The sequence below is a fragment of the Cibotium barometz genome, chromosome 7 (assembly GCF_041138505.1).
Source record: "Cibotium barometz isolate CiBa-2024 chromosome 7, ASM4113850v1, whole genome shotgun sequence".
Classification (NCBI taxonomy): Eukaryota; Viridiplantae; Streptophyta; class Polypodiopsida; order Cyatheales; family Cibotiaceae; genus Cibotium; species Cibotium barometz.
Genome location: NC_141052.1, coordinates 45,317,589 through 45,340,407, shown reverse-complemented (window position 1 = coordinate 45,340,407; position 22,819 = coordinate 45,317,589). Strand labels below are relative to the sequence as shown.

The 22,819-nt window shown below is 38.8% G+C and overlaps 1 protein-coding gene across 1 annotated transcript; it reads right to left on the bottom strand.

Moving 5' to 3' along the window:
• Positions 1-784: 784 nt before the first annotated feature.
• On the bottom strand, positions 785-3,836 carry LOC147637068 (jasmonoyl--L-amino acid synthetase GH3.5-like). Its single transcript, XM_086800687.1, has 4 exons — positions 3,343-3,836; positions 2,915-3,016; positions 1,868-2,751; positions 785-1,670 (listed from the first exon to the last, which is right to left on the bottom strand). The coding sequence occupies exons 1-4, from the start codon at positions 3,585-3,587 to the stop codon at positions 1,051-1,053; spliced, it is 1,851 nt and encodes a 616-aa protein (XP_086656813.1). The 5' UTR covers positions 3,588-3,836; the 3' UTR covers positions 785-1,050.
• Between the last annotated feature and the right edge of the window lie 18,983 nt (positions 3,837-22,819).

Genomic DNA, 22,819 nt, shown 5'->3' with positions numbered 1-22,819 from the left:
AAAATAGTAGAAAGTTGGTTAAGTAAAAGAATATAGTAGAAAGTAACCTAAACAAGCATGCAAAGAATAAGTCAAAGATCAAAAAAGAAGAAGAGAAAGGGAGGGAGATGCATAGGGTCCCCCATCGCCAAATCATCTCCCAAACTTCGGCAATCATCAACCTGCCATCCTCTCCCGAAAAGCATTCAAATCTCTTTTTTTTCAAATTCAAAAAAATCTTTTATTGAAGAGAATGCTTTAAATTCTCTTCTTTTCCAAAAATTCAAATTCCTCTTTGGCTTGCACGTGGCAAATCGGCCTTCTTCCTTACGATAATATAGAGATGAGGAGAAGGAAAAGAAGCATGCCCTTCCAATGATCTCTGTTCATCACAAAGAAAAGAAATGGAGGTTTAATCTATGGGCCCTTCAAATCGAATCTAATGATTATAATCTTGGGGTTGCCCTTCAAGTTCTGAAGGCTATTTAATAATAATGTGCCTGATATCTGGGGGGCACACAACACTCTTAAACAAACCTTTGCAGAGTGAGAATACTAATGGTAATTACTTTCCTTAAATATCATGTTTAAATGAATTCAAAGTACTGAATCTCTCACTTTTTGTATATCAGGACTAGAGTTGGAGTACCCTTTTGAAGAAATGAAAAGAAGCATGCCCTTCCAATCAGGGTTCCGGAAAAAGAATGGTTCAACTTAGCCTAGAACTTGTTCACATTTATGGGTGATGAAGGAAAAGAATCGTCTTTAAAATTTTCAAGTTTTAGTTATATTTTGTAAAAAGAAATTAGAGAAATGCCTTGTCAAAACAGTCAATTTCTTCTTCAAATTACAATGAGAAGGTTTTTAATCCAGCTCAATAAGATGTTCTTCCGGAACTCTGCTTCCTTCCAATGATCTGGTTGGAATCTCATCTTGCAAGTTATTAAGGCTGTTTAATAACGTGCGTGACATCCGGGGGGCCACACGGCAGCTTTGTGTCGAGAAAAAGTCCCCTTAAGAAGGCTTGAGAAAGAAATAAAAACTCTTGGCCAACGTGGTGGCCGCCCGGCCCTAGGAGAAGGTGGCTGAGCTGAAAAGGGCGGTGGAGGTACTATTCCGGAGAATGGAGAGGACGTCGGAAGAGACGACGCAGCGGGGGGTTTTGTACTGTGTGATGGCGGCCCCTTTGGACAAGAAGCGGTCTAGAAGCCTTGAAAAGGTTCCACGCTGGACCACACAAAGCTCGAGGGCACCAATGGTGCTCATTTTGCGAGAGGTGACGTAGCCGGGCTCAACGAAGGCACGGTCCATGAGGGTGGCGCAATCGGCAAGCCACTGTTGGAGCTGAATATTATTTTCAATGAGATTATCCTCTTGTAATTGCTGTTGTTGACACGGCGGCCTCTTGTGCAGCTCGTCACTGGCCACCACCTCCCAGAAGATGACGTAGTGCCCCGGCGCCGTCTTACGGTCTGCGTAGCTAGTGTAGTCCACCAGCTCAATGGACTTCCCGCTCGCTTCTGCCAGCCGCTTGGCTGCTCGGTTGACCACCATTTTCAAATCCTTCTCCGTGTTCTTGTCTATGTTTATGCTGAGCACCACATTCTTCCTGCACACATAGGCGAATTGCGGGGCCGTGTTGTAGAAGCCTGTTACCCTCACCACATCTCCGAGCCGATACCTATACAGTCCTGTGATCAAGCCAAAAAATGGAATACAACGAGAGTTAGAATCTTGATCCCCATTTATCGAACGATTAAAGCATTAGGCCACACTTTCTTTTTATGTTAAGAGAGAGGGAAGGGGGGCTTGTGACAGCAGTTGAAAGACAGCAATAATAATGTGCGTGCAGCTGCTGCTGGTATAAGGAAGGAAGAAACTCGCTTACCCCATTGGGTCGTCATGACGATCTCGTACTCCTGGCCAACTTTCACCTCAGCGAGGCCAACGGGGGAGCCCTCGTCGTACGTAGCAGCTGAAGAGCTGGTGGGACCATTGAGAGCAGCGGCAGCGTTGTGGTCGTCGTCAACGGCGCCGCCGGCCTTAATGCTGGTAGACCTGTGCAAGGGGATGAACTCGAAGAAGGCTAGGCTGGGCACAAGAGTGAAAGAAACGCCGCTCGGGGGGCTTGACCTCGGGTTAATATTAACCCCGATCCAACCCTCGGTGGCACCATAGTCAGCGCTAACCAAGGGCACCTTCGAGCCTGCATAACGCTGCAGTTTCTCCATGTAAGTCTCCATCGCCCCCGTCATTATCGAGAGGACATATTTACACCGGGGCCACAACGCCTCTATCACTCCATTCCAATCACCCATCATCAAACCTCTACACTTCATCGAGATCCCTTCTGCTAGCGTAGGATTTGGACTCAGAATGTCGCCTACTGCAACCCGAAGCGTATGATCTGTGATTTTAGGGCTTAATTTCCCTACCCTGATGTCTTCGCACAGGTCTTGCCACTCGCTTTCCAAGGCTCTCAAAGCCTCCACTAACGTGTATGCAAAGGGTGAGCTTAACACTTCCACTTCTTCACTGTAAAGAAGCCCGCATAATAAGTGGCAATACATGGACTGCCTGCAGTCTGAGCCAAGTACCACCTCGTCTGGACTGCATGCCCTCATCCCATTGCGCTTCTGCCTCAATTTGAACACGTCACTCCTAATCATGTGGGTCGTTGCAGTCCCAGCCCTTAATCCTCCTTTTGTAGGGAAGAATTTCCCACAAAAGAGGAACTCCAGTATTCTTGCTCCTGATTCGATCGGATACACGCTGCAGGATATACAAGTACACAATTCATTATTAGTTTTAAAAAAATCGGATGCGCATATTCAAGAATTGTGAATTATAATGCTTAAGCTCTTCTTATTGCTCTCTAGGCAATATCACAGCAGCAAAGATATAAATATTGGTGCAAATTATTCAAACTACTCACCGATCTCTGAATGCAGCAGCGATACTAGCCACCGCCAAAGTGCCCGCCTTCAAACCTTCATGGAATGGAAGGTATTTTTCTCGTGTATCAGTAGTTCCAGAGCTGAATTACATACAGTATGCAAGAATTTCATGAAGGATTAATCGAATTTTGCACTGACGTATTTCATGAATGAACAATCGAATTATGCAGCACTTCAGGAGTCCGTAGAAAAAAAGAAGCAGAGGAAGAAGAAGAAGTAATTCATTGATTGACCTGGACTAATTACTGCATCTTCTTCGAGACAAATAATACGTGCTTCTTAGATTACAAGAAGAGCAATTATACATATATATATATGCATACATTAATAATGCAATCGAAGAAAGCAAAGAGAGAGAATGGGATTGAATTGAATACTTATAATTTGTATTATATTACACACATACCTTAAGCAGATGGCATCGATGGGAGATGCAGTAAGAATGGATGAATTTTCACCATCCACAATCCTCTGTATGTAAGGCTTCAAGTCAGCGTGGGTGATCATGGGCACACAGCTTTTGAAAGTGAGGGGATCAATACTGCGTCCGTCGGTGGGCAAACCAAAATTTTGAAGATACTCGCAAGAAGCATTCTCTTTAAGTATAGAATTTAACAATGACTCTTGAACTCGAGCTGCGTTCTGGGTCATTTCCTCGAATCGAGCAATAGTAGTTCAGGGCTGGATGTCAATACGAGGAATAGGAAGGCCAGGCATTGCAGTGATCAAAATTGAAGTGGTTAATATTGTGTGGCAGATCTGTGGTCGAAGTACAGTTGTGCTAAAGTTTAATTATCTCGTGTGTGTGTTTTTGGGGGGGGGGTCTGCTGCTGCTGCTCTGAAGATGTGGTATACACTTCTTCACAGAAAGAAGAAGAAGAAGAAGATGTGGCCATATACACGCGCTGAAAGCCTTTATATAAGAAAGAAGAAGAAGCTATGGCCGTATACACGCGCTGAAAGCATTTTTAATATTCTACTGTACACACAACATGCTCCACTTTACTATTCTACTGAGAGACCGCCGACCAGTGGCGACACCGCAGCAGCGACTGCCATCAAGCGCTCGGACAAGGCGCCACGTGTAACTTCAGGAGAGAATCACGTTTTTCTTTTATCGCTCACACTGGTACTTCACGGCCCACCTACAGTGGTTCGATTTTGTACACGATCCGGGCATTCTTCAGGGAAACCTATTTCTTCATTTCTCAGCGCCGATGTAATGTTATTCTTCTAAGACCCCACCGACCTTCCCTTTCTTATTTTGGGATGTTAATGTTTTTGTGTGTTTATTAATCCTCTCGTCAAAATTCGGGAACAAGTTCAACGCCTTTGTATATGTACAAACCCACAAACATATACATACGAACGTATATGTGTATATGTATACGTACGTACATATATATATATATGTAAGTATATATATATATATATATACATAAGTGTATATATATATATATATATATGACACACACATATATATATATAAATAATTATTTGTGTGTCTGTGTGCGCACATGTGGTGTGTGTGTTTGGAGAGAAGGCCATCGAGACTATACTTGCTCGCTTGTTGGACATCGCTCGTTTCCTATTGGCTACCGTCGACTTTTTCTTCTATTGCAACTAAACCCTTCTCATCATTGCCTTTTCTTTTGCTTCGCCTCAAGGCTTGTGTGTGTGTGTGTGTGTGTGTGTGTGAGAGAGAGAGAGAGTTTTTTCCAACTCATTTTTCGAGATCAGGGATTTCACTGATGTAAACGAGAACATGTGAACATGTTAATAACATATGTTAATAACACAAAAAGTCTTGTGATCACATGTTATATTCACAAAGCTTTCACAAGGGCCTAAAAAAATTATCGTTGTCGGGCATAAAAAATCTTCTGAGGTGGCCACTGACCTGCTATTATGTGAAGATGGTAACATGAGAACATGTGAATAGCTTATTCCCATGTGTAGCCAAGCTTTCAAGGGGTTCCCAAATGGCAAGTGACCTGTTATTTTGTGAACGGTAACATGAGAACATGTGAATAACTTGTTCACATGTGTTATTATCACAAAAAATCTTGTGATCACGTGAATATTAAATCCCTGTTCGAGATAGATTCGCCAACAACAAGTAGTCTACTCCCGTCATGGAGGTAAGATGTTGGAGGGAGTGGATCGTACATTACGAGCAAAGGTTTAACAGTAGATGAGCGCGACAAAAAATCAAAGACATACTTAAGAATAGGAGGTTTCTAGTAAGGAGACATGCAAAGGAGGAGAAAGCCCGAATAGATGCCGGTCAAAATGGACATGGTAAGCCATCTACTACTGCTCATAAGGGCGAGTGGAAGAAAGCCAAGAAGGAGCTCTTAGAAGGAGTAGTGAACCAACAACAAAGACAAGCTCTTAGAAGGAGTAGTGAACCAACAACAAAGACAAGCGCGGCGAACACAAACGGAGCAATATGGATCGTCGCATTTCGGATCTGAAGGTCGTGAATCATGGGAGGCCGAGTTTGTATGTATAGTGCAACTTCATGTATGTTCTTTGTATGCTCACTATTTGAGTTGTGTTATAATTGTTGTAATGTTTGTCTTGTGATGTAGCGTGACATTTGGGTAGAGATCCTACCTCAGCAGAGACTGGCTACCATTGTCGCCATAGTAGAGGAGATACATGGGATTACCTTCACGATGAAGGGATTAATTATCTCCGACGAACAATACAATCGAGCAAGGAGAACACCAATGCAGGTAATACTTTTTATTTTTATTTACAAAACATGTTTCGACCTTTATAATACTTTAATCTATTTTTATTTATATATATCTTCACTTTGTGTAGGCACAAGGTGGACAAGAAGACTCGAAGAGTGATGACTACTCCGAGTAGTCGCCCGCTAGTTTTTCTTCATGGATAGTTTTGGTTTATGCAACTATGTTTCTTTTTCAAGCCTCATGTGGCTACCATCATGTATGGACAACTTCTTGGATATAAGATGAAATTTTTCATCTTCTTTATGTATCTATGTTTTTATTCAAGCCTTATGTGGCTACGATCATGTATGGACAAATTTTTGGATATAAAATATAATTTTTGGACAAGGCGCCACGTGTAACTTCAGGAGAGAATCACGTTTTTCTTTTATTGCTGCTGCTACTCTGAAGATGTGGTATACACTTTAGAGCTGCTGCTGCTGCTCTGAAGATTTGGTATACACTTCTTCACAGAAAGAAGAAGAAGAAGATGTGGGGGGGGTCTACTGCCTGCTGCTGCTTTGAAGATGTGGTATACACTTCTTCACAGAAAGAAGAAGAAGATGTGGGGGGGGTTCTGTTGCTGCTGCTTTGAAGATGTGGTATACACTTCTTCACAGAAAGAAGAAGAAGATGTGGCCATATACACGCGCTGAAAACCTTTATATAAGAAGAAGAAGAAGCTATGGCCGTATACACGCGTTGAAAGCATTTTTAATATTCTACTGTACACACAACATGCTCCACTTTATTATTCTACTAAAACTGCCATCAAGCACTCGGACAAGGCGCCACGTGTAACTTCAGGAGAGAATCACGTTTTTCTTGTATTGCTCACACTGGTACTTCACGGCCCACCTACAGTGGTTCGATTTTCGACATGATTCGGGCATTCTTCTGGGAAACCTATTTTTCATTTCTGAGCGCCGATGTCATCTTATTCTTGCAAGACCCCACCAACCTTCCCTTTCTTCTTTTGGAATGTTAATGTTTTTGTGTGTTTAGTAATCCTCTTGTCGAAATTCGGGAACACACAAACATATACATACGGACGTATATGTGTATATGTGTGTATATATATAAATATATATATATATATATGTATATATGTATATATATAAATATTTATTTGTGTGTCTTTGTGTGTGCACATGTGGTGTGTGTTTGGAGAGAAGGCCATCGAGACTACACTTGGTGGCTTGTTGGACATCGCCATTTCCTGTGGCTATCGTCGACTTGTTTTTCTATTGCAACTAAACCATTTCTGTCGTTGCCTTTTCTTTTGTGTTCTACCTCAAGGCTTGTGTGTGTGTGTGTGTGTGAGCGAGAGAGAGAGAGAGAGAGAGAGAGAGAGAGAGAGAGAGAGAGAGAGTTTTTTCTTACTCATTTTTCAAGATAGATTCACAACAACAAGCAATCTACTCCCGTCATGGAGGTAAGATGTTGGAGGGAGTGGATCCTACATTAGGTGAAATTTGACAAAGAAAGGGCCGTATAAGAAAAAAAAATGGTGCAACATATCTCCTAGTTTAACCAAGTTATGATTAAAGATAATCTTAAGTTCTAGATGCTACAGATTTCAGTAATGAATTCCAGCCGGTTTTCAGCAGTAAAAATTCTAAGTGTTAAAATTAAGTGAAAATTCAAGTTTGAGATTTCTATTAGTGAATATGCTCAAAAGCAGCCTTTAAGTGTGTATATAGACATGCAAATCGAAATTTCATAAAAAAGTAAAACGTGACCTATTTTTTAAGTCGATGTTCACATACAACTAATTTTGGTGATTCCTCCTACAACACCAGTTATGGGGCTAGGTTTGCTTATGCTAAGAAACTTGATGCGATGGAATGGGATGTCCTGTTGGTGTGGTGCCTACGATCCAAAGATCAGAATGCAAGCCACCAAGCCAATATTTTGGGAGAATGTACGTGGCAAGATGCCCGCAAGTGGCAAGATGTCCGCCAAGGCCATAACAGGGCTTGTGGCTGGAGCGACCTCTCATAATCATAATGCAAACGGGTTAGGCCGGAGGAGACAAAGCCCCTTTAGATCATCAAGGATTACGTCTTGGGAAGATGTAGCAAAGCAGAAGCCCCCACATCTCCACAATGCAGAGCATGGGATATGCAAGAGGAGTCGAGTCCCTCTTCAAATCATGTAGGAACAAACCTTGGGTGAACACAACAAAGTGGAAACCCACACTCCTTCAAGTGAAAAACATGCGTTAGGTCGAAGGAGCCGAAGCCCTTTTCAGATCATTTCAAGTGGAGCAAGCATGCGAAGCCCTCAACTCCTTCACAATGCAAAGCTAGGTGAGACAGAAGGTGTCAACATCCCTTTCATGTTTTTAAGAGCTAAGCAACAAACCTTCAAGAGAAAGACCACCAAGTTACGATACGGTAACCAACCTAGAATATGGAATGATGGTGGGCAAAGAGAGATCCAAGAGAAAGCCCACCGAGCTATGGTACAGTAACCAACCCATAATGTGTAATGATGGTGGCAAAGCATGAGCTGGTGGACGTGCGATGTTGAAGCCATGCTCGAATGCGGGTGAGGGTAGGTCCAAAGACGGCGCCAAGAGACCCATGACCCCAAGGCAACACCTTAGATCTCGTTCAGGTGAGGGATACTGCAAAGATGGCACCAAGAGCCCCAAGCCATGCAGGCTACAGGAGCAGCACTCCGAACCGAGAGTGGGTCCCCAAGTGGCCGTATAGCTGAGCAGTGGTGCACATGCTTCCCAAATATAGCAACACCGAATAAAACCACATTTGAGTGAGGGTAATGTCGAGCATGACACCAAAAGCCTCGAGTTCTTGAGAGCAATAAAGGAAGTGGAGGTGTGGGCTATCAAGTGGCGCACAAGGTCACCATGCGGGCCGTTTAGCGGTGCACAAAAGTTCAACTGGCAACACCCATGGGTTCTAAGGTGTCACAAGTGCTTTGGGCCCATATGACGGCCCAAGCTGGAGGAATCCGAGGAGGGAAAAGTTTCTTTGAGAGGAAAGTGATAGATCTGTCAATCATCAGTAAGGGCTACAAGGCGTAGAGTTATGTGGCTTTGGAAAGTAGGTTTGATGAAGGTAACTACATGCAAATGCTCAAGCATACATGACATGGACTGTAGTGCCAGGCACATAGCACTCTAGGTGAGGGTGTGAACAGGTATAGCTAGAGTCGAACAAGTGGACCCAAGTCATTTGTCTCACAAAGGACAACAAGCTCTTCGACGTAAAATCACATGATTAGCACAAGTTCTTACAATTTGTCTTGCAAGTGGCCACCATAAGAGGTTGCCTCACCAACAACATAAGGGATACAATATACAAGATTGGCATTGTGGTCCATTGGATTTTATTGAAGAAGATAAGAAAAGACACCTTTGTAAGTAGCCCACTTAAATGCCATAGAAGCAATAACATTGGTGTGGAGAAGTTTCTCCCAAAACCAACATCTTAACCATACAAATGCATCTCCTAGTTCATGTTGTGGATGAGGTGGCTGTGGGGCAGGGGTCCTCCATTCACGTTGGATGTTCTTTTTGGAGAGGTTTATGAAGACATTAAAAGGGTTTCTTCGTCAACAAAGAGCTCACCCAGAGGGAAGTATGGCAATCGAATGGCTTATCCAAGAATCCCTCATGTACATCACAAAGTTTCTTAGTACCATAGACCCTGAAATGCCTAAACTATGGTGAACGTAAGAGGATGATAGGGTAGTTGGAGAACAACCACAACAAGGACAAGGGATTGAGAGAAGCATGGATTTGGACTTACGAGATAAGATCAATAAATTTTTCATCTTAAAATCAAAGAGTATGAAAAAGTGGATCCAGTGGTGTGGAGAGGCCAAGAACGAAAGGAATCGAGCTCGTCAAGCTTTTCAAAGGAGTCGGACTATGGCTTGCCAACCATACCCTTGATCGCTTGCTATACTTCCAAACTTTCCATTGAGTGCATGGCTCCAACAAACCTTACAAAAAGCAAAACTTTGTGATGAAGTTATTACAGATGAGGAAGAGGAGCTTGCATATGATTGTGACTACTGTGTAGGTGATTTCATTCATTCTATGCCTCGACATGTTCACATGTTTTCTAAATATTTTTTACTTCTCCATAATCTAACGATGTGTTATTTTCTTTTAGTATCAAAAATTTGTAGCACTGTGGTGACATGGACACCATTTTCGAGTGTAGCGGATCAATAAGAAGAGAACAACATTGGATGGTGGTGTTAAAGCAAATTTCATACAGGAAAGAAGGACTAGTACAAGTGATTCAAATACGGATGTGAACATGCTCGATTACTTTGGAACCATCCAAGATATCATCAAGGTTGGCTTTAGAAAGTTTCATATGTTTTATCTTTGATGTTAAGTGATTCAAGGTAGTCACAACATGAGCACAAAGAGACAAATCCCGATTAGTTCAAGTGGACTCCAGAAAGATATGGACACACCAAAAAGGCACATTTGTACTACCAAAGCATTGTGAGCAAATAATCTTTAAGGAGGACCCAAGAGATCTAAGATGGTGGTTTTTAATCCAAGTGGCACCACGTAGTAAAAAAATATATGAGTACATGGAAATAGATGGAGATGAAGCAGAGATTTGTGTGGGCCAACAAGATCAAGTTCCACTACATGTCAAAGTACACAAGAACTAGAGCCAGAGTTAGAAGATTTAGAGGCCGACATAGATGCATCTCCTATTCCTACACGATTCGAAGATGGAGCGACCTTGAAATAGATCTTTTTAGGGCCAATGATCTTTTTGAAGATGAGAGTTGATAATGATCAACTATGATTTTGTAAACATGCAAATATTCTCACATGCTATGATTTGATGGTAATGTATTTATTGGTTTCATTTACTTTTACAAGTATTTGTATATACCAAAGGTCAAAAAGAAACATATATATTGGTTAGGACATAAATAAGGTAAAAATTAAAAATTAAATTAATTTTTGAATTTTATTTCCACATTTTTTGCAACAAAATTTCTGATGCTAGTACCAATGCTAATATTGACAACATTATAGAAGTTTATTTGGATGCCGAGACAATCGTCCGAACATAAGCATCGTGTAGTAGTACCACTAGCCATTATTCTTCCTTAGAGAAGATATTTCCTTGATGTTGAATGAACCTCCTACTAATTTTTATTTTAACTTAAATGGTAAGAAGTTGAGGAGAACATTTCAGAACTTTTCTTGCACACAATGTATTAGCCCCTAAATCTTAGAGATTGTGGATTGATGTAACTGGTCATTGACTAATGCTAATTATTTTGGTCTCTTTGAAATTTTTGATTTTCTTTACTTTTCAATAAAAAAATTCATCAAACCATTCTATGGTAAACTTTCAAATGTAATAGAAAAACTCATCAAACCAAGTGATTTATAGTAAAATTTCAAATGAAATAAAGCTTTGTAATATACAACTATTGAATCTAGTCTACCATGACTTTCAAATGCACTAAGAATTTATAATTTTAAAATCTAAAACATTATAATGTAAAATAAAAAAGAACATTTTTTATCAAAAAGGCATAAAGTTTAAATGGACAAAATGAATGTTTGTATTACAAATACAAAAAGCTAGCTTGAGTGCTAGTAGCAAAAAAATATCTTTTACATCATGTGGAATTCGAGAATTGCTATAGAAATATTAGCCTTAGAAGAAGTTTCCATATCCTCTCTTAAAGTTTTTCCATGAGCCACTCCTGATCCATGCACTTCCATCCGTATTCCCATTAAGTATTCCCTAGTTGTAGCATCATCACATGGTAGGCACCCAGACAGCTCCTAACATTAACACACGTTTTTCTCTATTATTAGTGACACCCCTCGAAGGAAATATTTACTGTGCAAGTTTTTTAATGGCACAAAAATTAAATCGTTCTAATGGAGTATAATAAATAACATCCAAAACACGAACATCCTTATTTGACCGAATACTTTGTTCAATATCTGAATAGGTCACCAGCACTGAAATCAAAGGGCAATAAAGATGTCTTGATCTTTTTCTTTTGATGATAACTTCTAAATATTTATTAAATTTCAATCTACCATTGTCAAATAACTTCTCAATATTTATCAAGTTTCAATCTACTATTATCAAATTTATGCCATTTATGTAATTTTGAAGAAGTCATTATCTTAAAAAAATGAAATGAAGAATCAAGAATATATTTTCTCATAAATTACAAAGAAGAGGGAGAGAGATTTTACAGTTGAGGGGGTCACCCTTCAAGATGATTCATGTGTGTGTGGTCTCTATTTTCCTTCTTCCACAATCTTTAGAAGGTTTCAAAAGGATAGAAAGCAAACGTTTTTAAAAATGAAAATGGTTTCTTCCACAATCTTCAGATTTTCCTTCTTCCACAATCTTTAGAAGGTTTCAAAATGATAGAAAGCAAACGTTTTTAAAAATGAAAATGGTTTCTTCCACAATCTCAGAAGGTTTCGAAAGGATAGAAGGCAAACGCTTTTAAAAATGAAAATAGTTTCTTACTCTGTGTGTATATGTGTGCACATGTGTGTATGTGTGTATATGTGTGCACATGTGTGCATGTGTGTATGTATCCTTATGTGTGCACATGTGTGTATGTGTGTATATGTGTGCATGTGTGTATGTATCCTTATGTGTATTGTAAGATCATCCAGATTTTCAACACTTGAAATGGTTATCCTTCATATCCCTAGCTTTAGCTTTAGCTTTAGTTCCTTGTTTCTTACTCTAGTTTTTAGTTTTCTATTTGGACATGATGGAGCCGTGATTGTATCAATTAGCCTATCCCACTGAGAAGAAGACTTTTTATTACATGTCTATATTCTGATGGTCCTGAATCTAACCATATCTTAATCATATAACTTAATCTAAGAAAACATTAAACTCACTTAATCCTACTATTTCTACATAGCAATATAATTAAATCAACCTTCTCAAATAGCAAACAAGCATGCATGCCATATCCAAGGTTCTTGTCACATAAGCAAAGAATCATAGCAAACAAGCATGCATGCCATATCCAAGGTTCTTGTCACATAAGCAAAGAATCATGTAATCTCAAACAAACATTCACATGATATAAATCTCTATCAATTACAGCATAGCATCTCAATCAATCACAATGTATGTGTCTATCTCAAGATTCTATCATTATCACCATGCTCGACAACATGGTTAGTCATAATGACCAAAATCCAGCTAATCTAAGGCTTTCTCCGATACCCATCCACCCAACCTCCACACTGGACATCGCGATATCCCAGGTATACCTCTTTCTAAATCTCGTCCTCTCTGGGTTCTACCACATAGCTCCTAGAGGGCATAAATCTTGTTCTTTGTCCGGTGTTCCCTGTCTAAGGATGGTCGGCTCGAATCTCAAAATCTTGTTCTTTGTCCGGTGTTCCCTGTCTAAGGATGGTCGGCTCGAATCTCAAAATCTTGTTCTTTGTCCGGTGTTCCCTGTCTAAGGACGGCCGGCTCGAATCTCAAAATCTCATGTCGAGTCTCATCATACACATGCATATTAATCAGTCATACATGTGCATATCAATCATTCATCTCAAAACAAAGCAATCATAACTCATACATATCATCTCACACTCATCTCTAGTCCATAATCTTTCAAGGCATGTATATTCAAATCAATCACAAATCAGTTTCAATTATAAAAACAAGCTTTTAATTTAAACACTTTTTAACTTCTCTTTATCTTTTAAGTTACATGGAAATCCTTGTTTTTAACATAATCAATTATCATGTTCTAACGAGCAAGGTCATCTCTAGTCACTATAGCTAAGTCTTAACTATGCTTATGCGTTAGTCCATCGGGTCTATATAGATAAGATAGTCAATCTTGATAGCAATTTCTAAGGCAAAGTCTAATAACTGGTCTCTTTGGGAGAGTAATATCTTCCAATCTATTTGGAATTAGAGAAAAGTCAAAACTATAGAGTTTTAGGACTTCTAATGCTCTATAAAGCACGTCTCAATGATAGTTCTCTAAAAATGAGTTCTAAGGTCTTTTTGAGAGCAATCAAAGTAGCCAAAGTTATGTTTTCAACATGAAATTTTCAAAAATAGCCAAGTGCCCCACTTTGCACTCGAATAACTAAAAAAAAACGAATTTTTTTTTGACTTTATAGTCTCATACACTCTTGTAGAGTTTCTTGCCGTCTAAAACTTTCATGTTTATATCAAAATATGATTCTAAACGTAGGGAAAGATAAACTCTTTGCAAATTAGCCAGAATCTAGTCATAAACTAGTCAAATATTCTATTTTCTAATTTCTTTCTCTAAAAGTGTTTATTCTGTGAGTCTTTAGACTACGACGATCATTTTTAATTAACAAATTCAAGCGTTAAGTGTTCCATACCTCAACTTAGATTCTCTCATATACATGCTTATCGATTTATTTATTTAATCTTAAAAGAATTTAAAGCAAGATAATAAAAAGAGTATTTGTGTACTTCCCCGATATATATTCTCATGTCTTGATTGATTGGGAATCCATGTCTACTCTCTAGAAGTTGTGGAAGAGTTGCTTGTAGATTTGGCAAGCCTCTCAGATCTACTGTTAGGGCTACAATCTGTAACAGGTATAACTTCGCACACAGTTATTAGATACTAGTCGTGTGGGTACTTAAATTTACCAGAATGCATGTGATCTATAACTTAGCGTGGGCGGAATCGCCAAAATCAATTGTATGTGAAAGTCGACTCCGAAAATAGGTCACGTGTACTTTTTTTAAATCAAATTTCAATTTGCATGTCCATCTACTAACTATTTGAAAACTCAATCTTGAATTTTCACTTAATTTCACCACTTAGAATCTTTACTATTGAAAAACCACTAAAAACCTACTGGAATTCATTACTGAAATCTGTAGCATCCAAACTTAGGATTTTCTTTAATCATAATTTGGTTAATCTCGGAGGTATGTTACATATATTTATATATTGCATTAAATATATTTTAGCATACATACACAGTGCACACACACACATACAAAATTATATATAGCCTAAAGCATATACAAACCCTAATACATATATGTCTATATTCATATATTACGTTATGGTCTATATCTACTAGGGTATATATATTTAGGCTATAAATATTTTAGGCCACACACACGCACACATGCACACACACACACACACGTGTGTATGTGTGTATCTTTAGGCTATATATTTTAGGCCATACACACACACACACACACACACACACAAATATATATAGACTTAGACATATATAAATCCTAATATAAAGATTTATATATTTATATATTCATTTATATATATATTAGGCCACACACACACACAAATATATATAGTTTAAAACATATATAAACCCCAATATATATGTAGATATTTATATATTGTATTATATATATTTTAAAGCAATATATATATTTTGTTTTGTGTGTGTGGATAATAAAACACATAGAGCCTGAATATTTGGTTTTGTGTGTGTGTGTGTGTGTGGATAATAAAACACATAGCCTAAATATACATTTTCAACTTGCATACTCTCCAATTCTCAAAAGCCCCATGCACACCCATTCAATGAGTTGTTGCATAAGCTCTCTCTGAAGAAGCATTGTAGGAGAGATTGGTCAACACAACACCTTCTTCTATTTTTGCTATGTATAGTCTCATTACCAATGTCTAGGATACATCATGTAAACTCTTGCTTCATTGAGTAACTCGTGTTCTGATGAACACACATGTTCTGCATAAGCTTTAACACTTTGGTCTCTCTCTCTCTCTCTCTCTCTTTCGATTTTTGAATGGCACAATGTTGAATTGACAGTCCTCTCTTCATCCCTTCATAACAATTGGTAAAATCTATCTAAAATCCCCTCCAAAAGCATGACCTTTACAACAAAGAGCTTATCATTACACATTATGTCTTGTAGCGTTCTATCTAATTCTTCAAAGGCATATCGATGTGTCATTGGTGCCTCATCCTAAAGCATCAATCTAGCCAATCTTAGGACCTGTGTAAGTTGACTTTTGACCTTTATATTGCAAGTGCTAGTGGCATTTAGGTCTAATGGTATCTTGAATCAAGGATCAGTATATAGGGATGATGAACAAAGCTTTAAATTACACCCAAGGTAAGGAAGACCAGCCATTACATAGCACACAGTCGGAGATGGAACTACGGTACATAGGGGAAGCTATAGTGCTAGATGAGAGTCATGATACTCTCAAATGTTGTTTTGACACACAGAAATTCCAAGCATCATTGATGCTTAGAATAAAGATGAGATGCTTGTGGTGGATGGGGTAGGAAACTTTACACTTGAGTGGCACATGAGTGCTGACTTGAAAGCATTGAAGTGCATGTATGAGGTGTGTGGTGATCCTAGATGTGCAAATCCTCTATTGTATGGCAGGCATGATGATGTTCTGGTAGATGTGTCAATGGGAGGAGCCAAATCTAGGAGGTTCTTGTCAAACTATGAAAACAAACAAGTTACAATAGTATTGGAATGTTGAAAATCTCTATACTCAAGAACTAAACTAACCTAGCTGGTGATCCAGGGATGACAAAGCTTCGTATATGAGGGTCTTGATAGAGCTTGATAATTTAATAAAACTCTTATGTAAGAAAATGACTGAAGGCAATTACACAAGTTAGTTTGAAATAACAATGAAGATGCTTGTGGAAACAATTGTAGCCACGTGGGGGAAGAAGGACATAACCTTCTACCTAGTAAGAGGTTTTGCTTCGTGTAATTCATACATTGACTAATTAATATGATATAAATGATTATTAATATATTTTTTATATGTTAACCATATTTTGTTTGCACATGGCCCATATTTTGCGAGGAACCAAGGGCCTCTTGCTACATGGAGTACTCAAGGCATGAAAAAATCACACTATGCCGCACCACTATTTTCATACAACTCGACATGGTGGCGGAAAAACAAAAACAAATGCAATACAAGAGCTTTTCAACACATTCTACCCAAGGAAAATGCAACGATATAATGAAACTCTGGAAAAACAAGTTAGTTTATATAACACATTAAAAATAATCATTATTATTAACATCAATATATTAACACTCATATGTTAAATAAAGTGTATCTTTATGCAGGATGGTGATTGAGAAGGAGAAAAATACAAGGTGATGCAAATTGTAACAAAATTTTTTCTTAATACAAGTAGGAAAAGGCTTTTAAAGAAGTCTTCTTCTTTTTCGCTTCAACTGTTTGTCTTTCTCAAAGAGACTCCCCTCCTTTTTGGGATTTTCTTTGGGGAGTTTTTTGCCCTCTTCTTTAGATAATTGTTTAGCCTCTTCAGTTTCAGGTAGTTTAACTCTATACCTTAATAGATTTTCGTGTTGATAGCCTCCAAAAGCATGGGTTTTCAAATCAGGAACTGCCTTTGCATATGTTGCATAACACATAAAATACCCTGCCCTTGATGCCCACAGCCATACTGCATATCCAAAAATACATATAGCTTACTACTTCTCTATCAGCATTAACTTTTCTGCGTTGTGTTGTATTCTTTCATATCCTAAGTATGATGACAAAACCTTTAAGGCCATCAATGGAATGTCTCGATCATCTAAATATTTTAAATGGTAAATGATGAGCACACTTCAAGGAATCTGTCCTTGAAATATAGTGGCTGAGGGTTGAGTCTCTGCTGCCAACAAAAGTTCATTTACCTCCACCTCGACCAAGGAATCTATCTTCATCTGCTATCTCAAGCTGTAAACAAAGAAAATATTTACTTACAACAATAAAAATCTTTTAAAAAATGTTATGAATTTATTCTTATATATAGCTTTTTATTCTCATTGTCAACAAGTCGCCTATCCTTCCACAAGTCAATTGAACCTTGTGGAGGATCCTCTCCTTCTGAGCATGGAATCTTTGGTTGCTTCCTTCCATATTAGATATTCCCATGCTTTCTTGAATAGCAAAAAAATCTTCTTCTATGGAAAGAGTGTTTTCTTTTCCTTCAAATTTTCTTATGCACATTTCTATAGCCTGAAGTGCACCGATGAAATTGCCACCTGCTATGTATCAAGCACTACAAATTCATCTGTGGGATTTGGATCTAAAAAATTTGATGCAACTTGACATCCATTTGCTATTAAAACAAGACAATAGTCCTCCCTTATATTTATGAGCTTATGGATATCTCTTAGGAGTACAAAACTGTTATTGTCTTTTAGTGAGAAGGATGGTAGGCATGGGAGAAGGATATCGTTCTCTGAAACCTCTATAGAAACATCCTTTTCCTCTGGAAGAATTAAGCTTGCTTTTAAAATCTATAGCATCAAAATCCCTGATCGTTATTTCTTCTTGCTCTATATCCATAGCCATTTCTATATCATGCATTTCTTCTTGATTTTGAATGTCCCCTAGAAATGCTATAGACTCGACATTGAAACTATCAGGACTTCTCTTTTCAGCATCCTCAATTCCTATTTTCATGTAGATAGAAAAAAAAGCCACATGATGCTGAAGAACGCTGCATTTCATACTATGTAATCTATAATGCTCCCATAGTAATCTATAATGCATTTCATACTATGTAATCTATAATGCTCCCATAGTGACTTTCACATGATCATGAAGTCTGTCATACTTTTTCTACAATTTGGCCTTTTTTGAAGATGTATGTGACAACATGCTAAGATGATCAAACCTCACACCTTCAATATGAATGGCACTATCATCTATCAATGCAAAGCAATCTTGAATTTCTTCTTTGTAATACTCCTTGAAGTGATGAATCACTGAACTCATTTCAAATCTTACATTGAACCAATCCCTATAGGCTATAGCACTCAAACAAATCTTGTGCATCTGCACGTTGCAGGAAGTCAAAAAGTCTCTTTGTTGGTGTTTCCTCTATCACAAGAACACCATCATCACTTGATCCCATCTCTATGCAGTAAACTTTGGATCCAGCCAATAGCACCTCTAAATAACCCTGGAAAAGGGTGCAACTTAGGGGCACACAATAGAAGCTAAGCCTTTAGTAGCTTAGGGGAATGTTGGAAAGACGACATGATTACTACATTCTAGTTGACTAGGTTCCCCCTATTCATGCCATTTTTCTACCGATGATGGGACAGCCTATGGGACACAAAAATACTCCAAGGTGTGGGGAGGTGGGACAACCAAGTAGAAATTGTGTGGCTTAGAAGGCACATAGTGAAGGCTAAAAACATGGTGCGAAATGTGAAATCTAATTCAAATAGATCGATGTTATCGCTTTGTTTTTCTACGGGCAGCTAGGGCAATGGATCCGCTTTGTTTTTCTATGGTGGGGCAACTGGGGTAAGGAGCAAAGGGCAACTCAGGGGGTGAAAAGATGCAGGGAGGAAGAGATCTTGAGCTCTTGCATGCACAAACACACTCACACAAACCCTGGAAGAGAACACACAAGATGAGAGGTTAAAAATTGTTCTTCATCTTCTCCACAAAAGGGTTCTATAAAAAACGATAAGGGAAAATACAACATAAGTACTAAAGTACTATGTACATCCGGTCCATAATGTGAACACGCAAAATGAGTGGGTAGGTGTGGAATAGTCGGGGTAGTCCAACTGTAGAATCTTTGGCAAAGATATGTTGGTGCCAACTACCAAAGCCGCTAGTGATGTAAATGTCAAACGGTCACACAGGAACCTCGTGAGTGTCAGCTCTCATGTTGTGAGCTTGACATCTCAACACTCCCCCTTAAGCTTAACTCTAGCTCGTGAACTCCAAGCATATCTCAAAATATGTGGAGCTTCTCAGCTCCTCTCAAGGCCTTCGTGAAGATATTAGCGATGTGATCTTGTGTGCTAATGTAGGCCAAGTTGATGTCGCCTGCCAAGGCTCTCTCCCTGATGAAGTGGTAGTCTACCTCAATGTGTTTCGTCTCCACATGGAAAATTGGGTTCCTTTCCAATTGTATACTGATAAGATTGTCACAATATATAACAACCTTTCTCTCCACATGAAACCCCAAATCAGCAGTAGCTTGCATAACCAAGCTAGTACCTCACACGCTACCACCACATCTCTATACTCTTCCTTTGTACTTGACAAGACAACTCTGGGATGCTTCTTTCTTATCCATGTCACAACAGCACTCCCTAATGAAAATATAAATCCACTGGTAGATCTCTTGTCTGAGATGCGATCTACCCAATATGCATCTCTGTACCCATATAGCTCCAATGGTACACCTGCTGCATAAAACGATGCATAATCCACAGTGACCCTCAAATATCGAAGTGTGTTTCGCACACTGTCAAGACGTGGTTTGCACGGAACCTGCATAAAATGGCTCTCTAAGCTAATCTCGAGGGGGGTCACTTAGCAAAATTGCCTATATCACGTGCGTTCATGGCCTATTTTATAAATCCCTATGTAACCTACACTGGCCATTTTTTTAAACCCTTTTTGTAACTTTTGATAAAATATATAATTCCCTTTCTGTCAATAAAATTTTTAGAATAATTTTAAAATCCCTTGTGTAAGAGATATGTAATTCATTTTAAGTCACTCTAGAAGTATTGGGGGGTTTTGAAAGTGACAAATGCAACTATTTTGAACTATGAAAGTCCCTACATTGCAAGCTCTTCATTTGTGATATTTTGAACAAGCTACTAAGAGTATAAGTCATAGCTCTAATGTCCATGAATGAGAGTACAACCCACAGTATCTAGCTCCATGATACCAAATTGCATAGCAAGAGAGTAGCTCTATGCATATCAACAGATCAACTAACCATGAGTTGTTTAGAACCACAAGTCAAATCCCATGACCTGTCTTGCATAAACTCTCAATGCATATTCTCAATCAACTAGCTCAATCTAGAGCTCTCCCAGTGGATCCAAAAGTATCCACCAAGTACTTTCCCAATGTCCAAAACAAAAGCTCAAGCAAGCTCTAGGCAAAACAAATGCTAAGAGTAAACAATGCATAAGCATAAACTACTATTACTCTTATGCATTGTTTATGCTTGGCAAACAATGCCAAGCATAAACAATGCATAAGCTCAAGACAAAAACTTTTGACTATAGCTCCAATTGAAGTCTTAAAACTCCAAAAGATTACTCAATCCATGGAGCATACCATAACATACATGACCAACACGATCCTCAAAGCATTTGAATCCAGAATGTTATATACAGATGACCAAAGAAGTATCACTCCTAATCAATAAGCACAGCTTGCCAAACATTTAGGAGTCATCAAAGGGCCATAAGCATTTACAATACATAGCCCCAATGTCCACTACTCAATGAGACCATGCAAGTCCCATATACGATGCAACCAAAAATACATACACAATGCTCCAACACTCAGCATCAACACCTGCTCAAACACTAAGTATCAACACTGCTCAAACACTGGTCCAAGACAACAATGACTTGAGATTTCCAAGCTGAGATTATACCAATCTCCCACTCCAACATCAACCATTTACTACTAACAAATCACAGTGATTACAAAGCACATTGCATCAACATGCATCAAACATAAATTGTGGACAACAAATTGGTTGAGAAACCATGATGTTCATGACCTGTAAATGGCTGAAAATTATCAAATGTACACTTTCATTCCAACTTCTCAAGACCAACACTAATGGCCACATCAAAATGGCCCCAGCCCATGTCCAAATGCAGCCCAAAAGTGGCTTGAATGGCGACCACAAGCTAGAGATGAAATGACCCAGCTGTTGCCTTCGTAAAATGTGTCAGAAAGTGTGGGGCTGATTTGCTGCTCATTGCTAGTTGCAATGTCCCACATCAAGGCATGAAAATCCTTGGCCAGAAAGTGTGGGGCTGATTTGCTACTCATTCCTGACTGCAATGTCCCACATCAAGGCATGAAAATCCTTGGCCACTAAAAAGTCCCTGTGCAAACTCCTTCGTAAAATGTGTCAGAAAAAGTGGGGCTGATTTGCTACTCATTCCTGGCTGCAATGTCCCACATCAAGGCATGAAAATCCTTGGCCACTAAAAAGCCCCTGTGCAAACTCAAAGCCTCTGATCAAGTATAGGGAGAGATCAAGTATAGGGAGAGATCTCGACAAACAACTCATAAGCTTTTGAGACGCAAACAAAAGTGACTCCATTAGCCTCATGCTAAATCCATTGAAACAACCACAATACTTTCTTAAATATTATCCGAAACATCCACTTGTAGCATGGTTATAACAAAATTACCATGTCGATACATCTTGCTCAAATCCTTGCTCAAATCATACATATGGGACCTATACATCTCATACACTCTAAAATTATTTTTGCAAAAAATAAGATAGAATCTTGTGGACACATCTAGCAAAACTAATACATCTAATAGCTATACATTTTGTATAATCTGTACCGATTTTTATAGATGTACAAAAAGATAAATACACATTGTCGATGGTCACCTTCTCAAAATCTGAAGATTTCATTCTCCAATTCAAATTCTTGCATGAGACAAAGAAGATGTTGAGTCAATGATATTTTCATATTTTGAATTATTTTTCAAACTCATACAAAGTATGTCTCATCAAACAAAGAAAAAAAAAACAGATGCATCCTTTCTGCGTACCTAGTGATCCCTCACAAAATCATTAAAGACCTTCCAATCATTCTCATCAAGTTCATGCTTGTTGCTGCCACAATCATATGTAAGGTTTGCGAGAGCGATGACGCTATCAATGCTTATCATATCAAGGTCGGTTAGGTCATACGTAAAGCACCTAGTTCCTTTTGCTTTTTGATACCAACCAAGTTGAACCTCCACCCCTGATGGCCTATCTGAAAGGCTAAATCCTCGCTTATATTCCACACATGCACCACTAACCATTCTTCTCATCTTTTGAACTCGTCCCAGATACCATACACTTTTGGCTTTCTTCTTGCCTCCTGAAGAGCTTGGCTTACATGACCTTGTGATCTTCCCTTGTACTATTTGTTCATGAAAGAACACAGCACAATCTGAACCAATGCCAAATAAATTCTCGTTTGTCTCCATATACTTTTTTTCTTCTTTGGCATAGTACACACCTTGTCGGACCCTGGTAAGTCTATCCTTTGACAAAGTTGGATTGCCATTGAGCTGGCTGACCAATGTAGACTTGAAGAGAAA